This window comes from Etheostoma cragini, chromosome 16, assembly GCF_013103735.1.
Source record: "Etheostoma cragini isolate CJK2018 chromosome 16, CSU_Ecrag_1.0, whole genome shotgun sequence".
NCBI lineage: Eukaryota > Metazoa > Chordata > Actinopteri > Perciformes > Percidae > Etheostoma > Etheostoma cragini.
The window spans coordinates 12,393,080-12,406,131 of NC_048422.1; the positions used below are offsets into that span (position 1 = coordinate 12,393,080).

Consider the following 13,052-nt stretch of genomic DNA (forward strand, 5'->3'; position numbering starts at 1 on the left):
GGTCAGTCCCTTTCATGGTGAAGCACACAATTTACCAGAGGGTAGCCAGTTGGGAAAGTGAATGGGCAACTTGTCTGTTCTGTGTACATTGTGTGTGTGTGTGTGTGTGTGTGTGTGTGTGTGTGTGTGTGTGTGTGTGTGTGTGTGTGTGTGTGTGTGTGTGTGTGTGTGTGTGTGTGTGTGTGTGTGTGTGTATATATAAAAAACGATAAATTAACTGAAAATACACTCAAAAATGACATGTGTCTAGACCTACATTTATCTTTCAATTTCTTTTAGACTGACTAAGCTCAATCAATCAGTCAACAACAAAAGAAAACAAATACACAAACAAACTGTTGCATCACTTTTTGTATTCAGATACTGAGGGGGTAGAAGCATGTAAACATATTTAAAGAGCTTCACATAAGCACCACATTACTAAAAGACAGCATCAACTGTCTTCTTTTATGCATTTAGCTCATACTTTGCTGATAATCTGGCAACAAAGGGCACATTGTTTCACACACAGTCTTTCAAAACACTTATTGGAACGTTTTGATGAATTGGCAAAATAAGTTAAGGATTCATTTGCCATTGAAGAAAACTGATATAAGTGTATAACCTCAAAAGACTTAACTTCTCCAGAGACACCTTTTTCTCCTCCATCCCAACCCTTTCCATTTATCACCCCTGTCCATACACAGTACAGTATGGGGTTTTTCTAGGACCATTTTAAAACACGTTGCGGGGCTATTTAGGCCTTTTCTCCTTCAGTGTTTTGCTCTTGACTCTCTTTCTCTGTCTTTGCTAGCTGTGGCGTCTGCAGAGAGGACGCCTATGTAACCTCCAAGTGCGACAGAAACAGCAGTGAATGATCAATGCCTCCTTCCATCTCTTTACAGCACATTTAAGCATAAAAGAGGAGACATATTACAGCAATCACATCAGTTTTTTTTTTTTAAATGCCAATTTGGCACAAGGGTTTCCTCTGTGTGTGCTCTACACATGACATGTTGTGCCAATTCCTATTTCCCCATGTCCGTATCCATACGCCGGCACGTCACATCCTTTTTCAACAGAACCAACAAAAGCCTTTTTAGTGTTCCTAACCCGAAAGTCACTGCCACTGCGCTGTAAACAGAAGGAGCAGAGACGTTTGAGCCCCTTCCTGAAGGCAGAGTTGGAGAGGCTATAGATGAGACAGTTGCAGAAACTGTTGCTGATGGCAAGCCACGTGGTTAGGAATGAGGCTGCAGGGTGGTGATAGATCCCTCCACTCTCCAACAGAAAGTAGAGGATGTAGGGCAACCAAAGGATATAAAACACGCTAGTAATGCGGAACAGTACCATAGCGTATCGCTTGTCTGGGTATGTTGATGTGGGCTGCTGATACTGTGGTTGAGATTTTTGTGGTTGAGACAAGTGGGGCAACTGCCCTTGCTCTACTGCACTGTTGTCCTTGAACGCAGATCCCACTGTCAAGCCTGGGCCCTGCAGCTGTTGTGGTCGATATCGTGCCCGGCGCTCGCTGATCTCCCGGGTGTGCTGCCGACAGATCTTGAAGATGTTGGCGTAGGTAAAGCACACAGTGAGAGCAGCTGGGGCGTAGAGCAGTGCAACAATAAAAGTTGTGAAAGCCGGACGAGTCCTCCACTCAACTGCGCACCACTCCACCACATCCCCGTGATAACCAGGTTTCCCCCACCCCACAAACGATGGGAGGAACACTATAGCAGAGTACAACCATATTAGAACGATGCAGCATCGAATTCGACAAGGTGTCACCAGGGATGCATAAGTCAGAGGTCGTGTGATGGCAACGTAGCGGTCTACACTCACACATGCTAACGACACCATTGAAACTGATTTTAAAACAGACACCATATACCCGAACACCTGGCAGGTGAGTTTGGGGTCGAGGCCCTTGAGGTGATGGAGGAGGGACAGAGAGGGGAACAGGCAGCTGACCCCCACCAGTAAATCAGCATATGCCATAGTCTGGATGAAAGCACTGGTAGTGTGCTGGCTAAGCAAGGGGGCACAGTGAAACACAAAAATCACCACCAGGTTACCAGAAATTATGAGAACAGTAAGAAGAAGTATGATAGAGATTTCAAGCATACAGGTGGTGAAAATCTGGGAATAGCCTATCTCAAGCAGGCAGAAGGGCACAGATAAGTTTGACGGGTCAGCAGAGCTTTGGTTCAGTGGATCCAGGGTGGAATTCATCATCTTGTAGCTGTATGGTTTCAGTCCAAACAAAAAGCTGCATGCTGTGGTACCATAAAGAGACTGCTGCCATCTGCCATTTCAAATGCAAGAGCGATGGAAAGGACAACGAGAGGTGAGGAAGCCCCCTGGGTTTGTCCTCGGTGCACGCAGTTGTGGGTTTACACAAAAGATAGAAAACCCCCTGCGTAAAAACAGATTAACACAAAAAAGAAACGTGTGTATTCCTTTTATTTAGTAAAGCAAACATCCCAGCTGAAGGCACAAAAAGGAGAAAAAATAAAAAATGTGACTTTGTTTAAAGAAATTCCAGGCCAGTCTTTGCTTGAAATGCCTCCAATCCCTATAAAGTCAAAGATGTCTTCAACATCTGCTGCAGCTGCAGAAAGCTCTCGTATGTGTTTATAGTCCACAGAGTCACTTACAATGAAAAGACATTATTGTCATTCATTGTTAATGAATTGAGGGAAGGAGACATTAAGCATAATATCTCCTTTTTATTCTGTCCTTCTGCTTCTCTCTCCTGTTTCTTCTTTGTTTTTCCTTGTGTTTCTTGGCTTTCCTTTACCCCTCTTTTCACCACTGCTCCATGTCCGCTTGCTCTAGTCAGTTTCTGTCTGGTCCTTCGCAGTAAAATCACAGCAGACTGGCGTAAGCTAAGAGAATGAAGGCGGTGCACGGAATAACTGGTATTTAAAATGAGCACACACATGCAAACACACCTCAGCTGTTATTTCTATCCAGAGGAGCAGCAACTGTGTCTGGACTGGAAATGAGGTAGGCAGGCATACCGATGCTGGGAGAACCCCCCGTGTTCATTTATCCTCCTTTGCTGTCTTGCTCACTCTGCCTCTCTCTCTACAGAAACAGTGACACCGAGGCCCCTCCCCTTCCCTGTGGCTCCAACCAATGATTAACTCCAAGGGCACGAGGCGTGCCTTTTTTCCCCAACCCTCTCGCCCCTCCCTGTTTTTTTCTATGGTTCTAATAATCACCCTAAATTTCAAAACATACTGTTTCACACTGTTAAAATTTGTAATTCAGTGTTAACCCAGTTAACACTGTTAAAAAAAAGAAGTTCTTTTGACTGTTAACATCTCAGTTGCCTCTCAGCTCAATCCAAAAGATAGGGCATTTTTGAGTAGTAAGAATGGACACTGTGTTTCTACAGTGCAAAAAAGGTATTGTATTTGTTTGCAGGGGAAAATATAACTGCATGCCAGGGTGCAATTTACAGGAAATATTTATATTTTCAATCGGCTTGTTAACCGAGGACATTCAGGACAGGAAAGCGGCTTTCCCTACAGTTCTGTGCATCTTTGCACGTGGACTATACATAAAGTATGTGCTTATTGCTGCACATCGAAATCAGACCTCAATATATCTGTGATAATAATCTGCTTCTGTATTTATAAAGCACAAACAGTGCCGTTATTTAACAGATAGTTTTTATTTTTTTGTAAAAGAATTCATCTGTCGAATGTGGTAAAACTCTGTTAATTGTTTATTAAGAAAGCCATAACTTCATCTTTACTGACTGAATGATTTGTGCGTGCTGGTACTCCATACACCGTTGTAACATACTAATAATAAACAGAAGCAACATAAAAGCTTATGAGACTGAGAGATAGATTTATTTACATGAAAGCACAGCACAAATAATTAAATTTTCATTTATAGCCTGCATGTAATTTGTAGCTGATTCACCAACGCATTAAGTAATTATGCAATTAGTAACTGGCTCTACTTTCTTTTTTTTAAGATTATTTTTTTGGGCATTTTAGGCCTTTAATAGACAGGACAGCTGAAGTTGTGAAAGGGGAAAGAAAGGGGGACTGACATGCAGCAAAGGGCCGCAGGCCGGATTCGAATCCGGGCCGGCTGCATCAAGGAGTAAACCTCTATACATGGGCACCCGCTCTACCAACTGAGCTATCTGGGTGCCATAACTGGCTCTACTTTCTGGGTTCAAACTGCAAGTAAAAGAGAATGAAAGGCGCACTTCAATGGCAAAAGTTCAGATGAAAAAATTATTATTGTTATTTGCTAAGACCACATTGTCTGAGAAATTCATTGTTTTAAATTATATGTATAGATCGGTTTCTTTATTAATAATAATGCAAAAGTGTACATCTTACTAGCCCTGTAATATGCCCTGAATACGTTGAAACTACATGTTCTAAACAAACCACATGCTCACACATGCTCACTACTCATGCCTTTACAAGTAAACCTTGTTTAACGTTGGTAGTTATGTAATGTCTTATTACACAATGGCCTGCATGTTTTTTTCTTTGCAACTCTATGTGCAACTCTATGCATGTCTCTAAAAGTGCAAGAGAGAGACTATAACTGTATGGACACTTTTAAATCTACAGTACTAAGTGCCAACTACTTCACTACTTACTTTGCATGCATCAGCGGATGCTGCGCCTCCACTTAGCATGAGAGTTGCTTTTACACAGTCAGCTACACCCAGGTAGCATGACCTCACCAGTCATCTTTTAATCTCCCTCCAGGCCAGATTTGTATTGCAAGGTTCGAAAGGACTCAGTTAAAAAGTTAGTATTTCATTTTTTCAAACGTGCTAGCTATATATAGTCTCCGGCAGTCCTTCTGTAAAGAACCTACGGAATCTGTGCAAAACAATTATCAGCTCAGTTATTTTTAGATCGTATGATGTGCTAATTGCAATTAATTACTCACATTCCTGGACAATTAGAAACATCAGTGGTTAGTAATCCATGTCAGATTTAGTGCTGCTAGATTCTCATCCTAATGGCTTTCTGCAGACTGCAGAGTGTCTTGTACAGGGCAATTTGGTATAGCGTGATGGAGACCAAAACATACCCACACAGCCACACACAGCCACAAACACACACACACACACACAGCCACACACACACAAGCCTGCACCTTTCTCCCCCGCAATCCAGACACACTCCCATGCTTTCACGAACCTCCTCTGCCCACCACACGAGGAGCTAAAAATAGATGAAAGCGTGACAAAAATTGTTGGAAAAAGAAGAAGAATAAGAGAAAAGTAAGAGACTCAAAAGCAACACAGAGCTCATCAGGAGGAAGAGGTAAAAGAAAAATACATACACTATTGCAAGAACAATTTAGGGAGCTATGAGAACAAGAAAGAAGAAAGAGCGTGATGTACTGTTAGCTGGTTGCCATGCTGATTTTAATTTATTCCTTTTAGTTGTCTAACTTATGCTTCCTCATTGCCCGTCAACCCCTGAAGGTCAAGATTCCAGTAGCAGAAACAAACTTGGCAACAACACAATGGTCCTAAACTTCTGTAAATTTATGATTTTAACGAAAAGAAAAAAGCTGAGGATGTTAATTATGTGTTATGTTAAGATAATGTCTGCTCTTTACTGAAATTGCTGTAGTTATTGTTGGAGTAGAATACAATGAATGCTTCACCGGTGACTCATCTGTAGAATATCAGCAAATGTTTTGTATAGTTACTTAAATAACACAAAATTAATAAATCATCAAAAATGTGATCAATTATCTGTTTAACAAGCGAAGCTAAGCCCTGTTTAAATAATAAGATAGTTAACGTGCAAGTGCTATGTTGTACCGTACATAAATCCCAACGTCAGGCGAAGTTGGTGAGGGTTGTTACATACGCCCAGACAAAAACATTATTATAAAATTCCAGCCTGTTCCCATTCAATTGCAAAAGAATATTCTTTGTGAATATGCGGGAAACTGACTTCAAAGTAGAATACAAAAACACATCTTAAAGTATTTCAGCTGAAGTTGGAACAGTAATGCACATGAACCTTTGAGACAGAGAGACAGGCAGGCATACAGTCACAAGATGAAAAAAGAAAAGAGAGGCAGACACGTCGGGTCAACAAGACAGAGGGAGAGAAGCAAAAAAGAGGCAAGCAGACAGTGTGACAAAACACAAATGAGCAGGAAGACAGAGAACGGTAGGATGAAACACACATTGACAGAAGCCCTAACAGGTCTAGGTAGAAGTTGGAGAGAGTCAGAGTCAGGTATACACAAATACATACAATTATAAAGACAGACAGATGGACAGAGAGACGGGCATACAGGTCATTATGTGGGTCACACAGAGACAGGCGGGCAGACGGATAGATAGATATGAGCACTTTGCTCTACACAGGAGGCTGGCGCAGCAGGTCCGCAGGCCTGTGTTTATCTGATCACATTGTCTACACTACACATTCTGTATGGGTGTACGCTCATTTCAAGTAGGTTATCAGTCAATCATCACCCACTGAACTGTGTGATCTGATAGGGCTGTGTTCCTTTTACCGTTACAACAAGCTTACTCTAAATCTCTCTCAAACTCTCAAAAATGACATGTTTGTTAAAATACACAAACATATGACTTTATGTTTTTTCCACATTCCCTCTCACGTTGATGACCACTATGTTGTTATATGGACACAATGTCACTGCCCCTCAGCACAATAACAAAGGCCATGGGTACACTTGTCTTAATGTCTCAATGCAACTTTGATCATCTGATCATGCCAGGACAAATAACGGTCAAGTCTGTACACTCCGAGATCAGAGCTTGCTCATATTAGGTTCCCATCAGCCAGACCACATGCTGAGGTGACCTGGCTTGCATTGAGTTTGGATCTTTGTGCTCAAGTGCCATTTTGGATGCACCTGTTGTGCATGAATAACGTTATATCCACTATCTGATCAGGCAGATAGAACTGAAGTGTTAAGTGCGAAGTTCTGATCTGAATTAACTCCTATCCAACTTTCAGCCCACAGGACAATGGCATAGTGATTCATTGTTATTGTTGTTAGAGTGAAAGTTGAGATTCCATTCATACCATTCACGTTAATGGATAAAAGGGCGGCTCCTGTTATTTTGGTGTACATTTTCTACTTGAGGTTATCCATCTTTTTTGAACTTTTACTATCTAAATTCTTTCATCATCACATGCCAGAGATGGAAGGCAAAATAAAGGATTAGTGAAAAGGCATAGAGAGCAAAAGAGAGAGGAAGGGAGGAGGCAAAGAGCAGAGTGGAGTAAAGGGCAAGACCAACATCTTGTCACCACCTGGGTCCCAGCTTGCTGCCTGGGGATGCTGCCTTTACATAAGAACACTGGAATGAGCTGCAGCCGAGGAAAAAATTACATTGAATAACACACTGTTCTCAGCGCAAAGGGGGACTAACCATCTACAGCAGTGCCTTACACACATTGCCGCACAGACAAACCTTCACACATGCACACCATGATTCTCCAGCAGACGCTTGTTGTCATTTCTGACCATACAAACACAGGTCTGCAGAAAAGAGGCACATAGACCATAACAAAGCCAAGCAGCTATGAAAAAGCTAATATTAAAGATTCCTTCCAATTGAAATCATTATAATTGAATGATAATAAACAAAGTATCATTTTAGACCAACTATTGAATGTAGTTAAATAAAGGCAATTTCTGGCCCATGTCCAAGGCCAACTCATGTTGATCATGTTTCAGACAGCTCTGACCTTTTTCTTGAATTTTGCAGAACTCTGTGTGGTATTCATCTGGTCTCTAATCTGAGCTGCTGTCAACTTACGATTTCTGAGGCTGGTGACTCACATGAACCTATCCTCAGCAGCAGAGGTAACTCTTGGTCTTCCTTTCCTAGGGAGGTCCTCATGTGAGCCAGTTTCCTTGTAGCGCTTGATGGTTTTTGCGACTGCACTTGGGGACACATTCAAAGTTTTGCAATTTTCCGGACTGACTGACCATCATTTCTTAAAGCAATGATGGCCACTTGTTTCTCTTTAGTTAGCTGATTGGTTCTTGCCATAATATGAATTCTAACAGTTGTCCAATAGGGCTGTCGGCTGTATATCAACCTGATTTCTAGACAACACAACTGATGGTCTCAACCTCATTAATAAGGCAAGAAATTCCACCAATTAACCCTGACAAGGCACACATGTAAAGTGAAAATGATTTTAGGTGATTACCTCATGAAGCTCATTGAGAGAACACCAAGGGTTTTCAGCGCAATCAAAAAAGCCAAGGGTGGCTACTTTGAAAAAACTAGAATATAAAGACATTCTTTCAGTTATTTCACACTTTTCTACTAAGTACATAATTCCATATGTGTCCGATCATAGTTTTGATGCCTTCAGTGCTAATCTACAATGTAAATAGTCATGAAAATAAAGAAAATGCATTGAATGAGAAGATGGTTCTAAACTTTACTTCGTCTACAACATTGAGCTTTTATAGGAAGTTATGGATTATTAATTTTCACAGAACCATTAACACAATTTGTTAAAGAAAAGTGTAAGAATAGATCACTTACATAACGCCAAAAGCAATCAGCTGTCATGACCTACAGGGCAGCAGTGGATCACAAGTTTGAAGCACATGAGAGACAAACTTGTGAAACAGTGCCATCAGTGACCCCTGAAGTGTACTTTCAAAGAACTGCTGCCATTAAAAGTAACACATGCTCTGGCCAGTGCAAGAAAAAAAATCAAATAAAGAATTCTGTTTGAATGGAATGTGTTCCAGTTTGAGAGAGCAAAATACAGCCAAGTGTAAAAACAGACAGGACAAATCTGTTACAGGATGAAAGTATTTTTCAGTGATGGCTTCAACTTGGACAAAGGTTTAGAATCAGAGGTAAAGTGCACAGCTTGCTGAAACAAAAATTAGAGGAGCTTGTGTTTGAGTCATCTTGCTGAAGGACAGTTTACACCACTAACATTAGGGGATCATGGGACTTGTATGTCCTGGCCATCTTAACAAAGAAAATAGTTTTGTGTGGTCTTACCTTTGTAATAAGAGTGCGGTACTCTTCTACCTGGTGGTCATTGTTATGGCAGCCTGCCAGGAGCTGCCACACCTCCCCACGGAGAGCCTCAGGGATGCCACTCCGTACCAAAGCTGGCAGCTGCCTGGGACGCACTGATAAGTTCAAATGCCTATGAGAGGAGAAGAGAGGAAAGGGAGAGTTAACCATCACAGTTTATAAAAGACATCCTAATTTTATATCACAAGTTGCTGCACTGCAATTTTTCTGGGCACACCTGCCTACAATATCTACTCAAAACAATGTTTTCATGTGTTTCTAAATCATTTCTAAAAAGAAATGACTCTCTACAGATGGTCAGCTGTGCCATGATCAAGATCATCGGCCAAGCATAAGCATTTACATATGTAGTAGTCTAAAAGGTTTCAGTCCTACCTCACACAAGTGGTGCAATCAATCAAAGGCTCAAATGTCACTGTCTCAAAATGTTAAATATGTTCTATTTTTGAAAAGAAAACGTACCTCTGCCATTTTTTTAGCAGGACAGGAAAACAATAGACAACAGCCGACAATAAGCCAACAGAAAATTACAGCGACAGTACACAAAAGTCAGTTTTAATGCCTTCATTCCTCATCTTCATATTTGAATGTTGGAGCTGTTAGCGACAATGTATGCATTAAATAATGAACTCAGGCATCTGGCCGACAACTAGTGAATAACAAAAACAAAATTAGAGATATAGAGAGAAGGATAAGGTGAACAAGGAGGCACAGCTGTATCTACATAACAACTATTGGCCACCCTAACTCCCTGAAGATTCTCTCATTTTTTACTCTTTTCTCATTTCATCCCTCTCAATTTTCTGAGTTAGTTTGGTTTATTTGTCAGGTTATGCAATATGTGGTATTTTCTGTTGATACTAAGAAAAGTAACAAAAGTATACTGTGTGTGTTCATGCATGTGTGCGTGCATGTGACGTAAGTAATGCCAGGACCGGCCCTTAGGGGCATAGGATTGTAAAAGGCTTTCTGTGATTTGTCTCTCTGTGCTCCCTGAGCGCTGCATCCCACAGCGTCACAACACACACTCTCCTGCTCACACACATCACCAATCACATGCACAAAGCGTACAAAGAGTATTATGACAGGCTAGTCTTATGATTACTTTCTTTTTAGGCATTATTTTTTATAAAAAAAAGTGAGACAAATACCACTGTGTCAACATTTGGCATTGTCAAAGGACATTATAAACGTACACCCAAATATAGTGATGAACATAATAATAATAATGAACATATGAGTTAAATCAATTTACATATTTAGATTTATTTCTATTATACAAATCCAACCAAATTATACTGTTCTATTGAAAAACATACACAAGGACAGACAGGGAGAGAGAGAGTGGGGGGCAAGCAATGCGTGAGTGCATGCACGTGTGTGTGTGTGTGTGTGTGTGTGTGTGTGTGTGTGTGTGTGTGTGTGTGTGTGTGCGCGCGCGCGCAGGGCTTAATTTACAGCTAATTATAGTCAATTCAGTTCATCACAAGCTTTTGATTTATTTTTAAATGCAGTAATGGAAGAGGGAAGCCATCTTAATGAGCTGCTCAGGGCTCCAGACTGACTTTATACTTCTAACTTCACACATTTTAAATTGACATGTAACGCAATTTTTCACATTTTCCTTATTTTAACTGTTTTAATGATAAAGGCTTTGGTAATAAACACAAAAACTACAACGTGCAGTTTTATTTTAGTTTACAGTCACATTTTAATTAAATGGTGCTTAACAAATGCAAATTCATAAATGTAAACCAAGTTTTAATATTATCATACTCCCTCCCTCATCTCCATCTTTTTTTGTTAACACTGAAATAACAACCATATCTAAAGTGATTAAACTTCCAAGGAAAGGAGAATATCTAACACCCGGTAGGAATGAGTGAGCCAGACAAAGAGGACATCACAATACTCAAAACACACAAGCAATTTGTTTTGACATGGTAAATAGTTATACATTTGATCAGCAAATGTGTATTCAAACTCAAAAATAAAGTAACGTGCCATTTGCTAATATTCAGACAAAGCAGCCTATGTGTGTTTTTCTACAGAAGTGGTCTCAACTCTCTGCTGTGACATCGTTATCTCTCACCCAGGTGAGGAAGCTGTACTGCGGAGGGTGGCAAATGTAGGAGCTAACATTAGCATTGATGTAAAAATGCAAATAAATCTGTGAATGTACAGGCAATTAAGTGGCATCCTTGCAGTTGTGGTGTTCCCTGTGGTAGTTCCTTTTTGTTTGAGACAGAGACAACAACACTGCGTAAAAATGTGATCGATTTTATGATGAGACCGAGTACTACAAAACTGACAAGGGCTACCAAACCGGCTCCAGGGGAATAGAGGGCTATTGTAAGGCTAAGGTCAACTCCTCATCTCTGCCAGACTCTGACCCTGTCCTCGTTTTTCAAAATGAAATAAAAAGAAATGTCCTTAAATTTGCAGGTTGCTCATGTGCGTGTAGTGTCTGTCTCTGAAATATTTGCAGTCTGAAGCTCTGCTACCTATCAAGGACTCCTTCTTTGCCCAACCGTGTATGTCTGTCTGTCTGTCTGTCAACAGCAGTAGAACAGGAAGGACACAGTAAACGAGGGAACAAAGCCTTACCATTTGGATAACAAGTCCCCCCAGGTCTCCAGGATCTTCTCTGCACACTCCTTGGAAACATCACCTGACCCGCTGAGTAAAGGCTCATCATTATCTGGACACAGAAGGTACAAACAAATAGTAAGATCCCTTATTGTCAGTTTTCTTCTTCTTAGATATGCCCTTCATATGCCCCAAACTACACACAATTTACCAGAGCTAATGCATGTGAAATGAAAATCTTTAAATAAATGCAAGGAGTAAAAGATAATATTTGCAGTATATTACTAAAGAACAAGGTATAAACTCATACACAAGTATCCCTCTCCATCATCATCATTAGTTTTTACCCACTAGAAATGTGTGCCAGTGTCTGTATCTGTAGAGACCATGTATTTTCTATTTTAATCTTATTTTGCTGTATTCAGGACGTTTATGGGCACCTTTGGGTCCCACGTTGAGTGTTTAACCCCCGGCAAATAACAAAATGCAGGGTGTGCAGCCCTTTCTCATTCCCAATACAGCCGCTTGGTCACACCCTCTGGTGTCTTATACCCAGACACAACATAATATATTATATTGTTATAACATATTATAAAAAGCGGCAGGATTTGACGATGACTGGGTTGTTTGCATAAGTGTATGCTTTTATGAGTTTTTCCTGCTCCTTTTCTCTCTCCTATGCTGTGCGCTGTTCTGCGTCTGTTTGACTGAAACACACACACATGCATCGATAGGATGAAGCTCTGAATTCAAACAAAACCCAGAAATGCAGCACCTTCCCAAAGCGTTGTGCAGAAGTGTATGTTTATATGTGCTTTAGAACAAAACCGGAATAAAACATTCAGATAAGAAGGTTTTCTTCCTCTGATTGACTGCTTTCTTCATGCTAACGGTGGTGCCTCTCATCCTTCCCCCTCTAGCTCACTGGACCACCTCTACGCTCTCTTTCTGGCTCGGTGAGCCGGGGCCAACTTTGAATAGTGTGTTTACAAACAACAACCAACACAAATTTTACCTTTAAGATGTCAATCGTTGCCTCGTTCAGAGAGATTAGCGTTTTAAGACAGTCACAAACATTCTACTTATTGGTGTTACCAAGATGGTGCCTAATGGCGTTTTTCTACTGCTGGTAACAGCTTGCCTCGGCTCGCCTCGGCCCATTATGCTTCCGTTTTCCATTGCAGAGCCTCAGCGTGGCTGGTCACTATAGCAACGCGTGATGACGTAATTTTCAGCGCGGCTCACAACAGCACGTCGGCTACCTGCCGCAGCCAGAAGAAATGTTTTGTTTCAAAAGAAGGAAGCAACGAAAATCACCGCTAAAAAAAACAGGAGTTAGTTTGGGAATACCGACGGAGTTCAGACGTCGACATGACTGTTGTTCGCCGACACAAAAGGGTAAGTTAAGTTTCCT

The 13,052-nt window shown here is 41.0% G+C and overlaps 2 protein-coding genes across 6 annotated transcripts in view; both read right to left on the minus strand.

The window, feature by feature from the left end:
* LOC117959359 (rab GTPase-activating protein 1) overlaps nucleotides 1-13,052 on the minus strand; it is a 72,400-nt gene that overhangs the window by 33,944 nt on the left and 25,404 nt on the right. For all 5 annotated transcript variants that reach the window (XM_034896450.1, XM_034896449.1, XM_034896448.1 and 2 more), the window contains 2 exons: nucleotides 11,657-11,750; nucleotides 9,011-9,161 (listed from right to left, as the gene is read on the minus strand). In XM_034896450.1, the coding sequence (XP_034752341.1) occupies nucleotides 9,011-9,161; nucleotides 11,657-11,750 (245 nt within the window). The remainder of the gene's footprint in view (nucleotides 1-9,010; nucleotides 9,162-11,656; nucleotides 11,751-13,052) is intronic.
* LOC117959362 (probable G-protein coupled receptor 21) lies at nucleotides 628-3,260 on the minus strand. Its single transcript, XM_034896455.1, has one exon. It carries the CDS (start codon nucleotides 2,212-2,214, stop codon nucleotides 982-984), a length of 1,233 nt encoding a protein of 410 aa, XP_034752346.1. The 5' UTR covers nucleotides 2,215-3,260; the 3' UTR covers nucleotides 628-981.

Coding starts and splice junctions, on each gene's coding strand:
- LOC117959362 (XM_034896455.1), bottom strand. CDS start 2,214: ATGATGAATTCCACCCTGGATCCACTGAACCAAAGCTCTGCTGACCCG.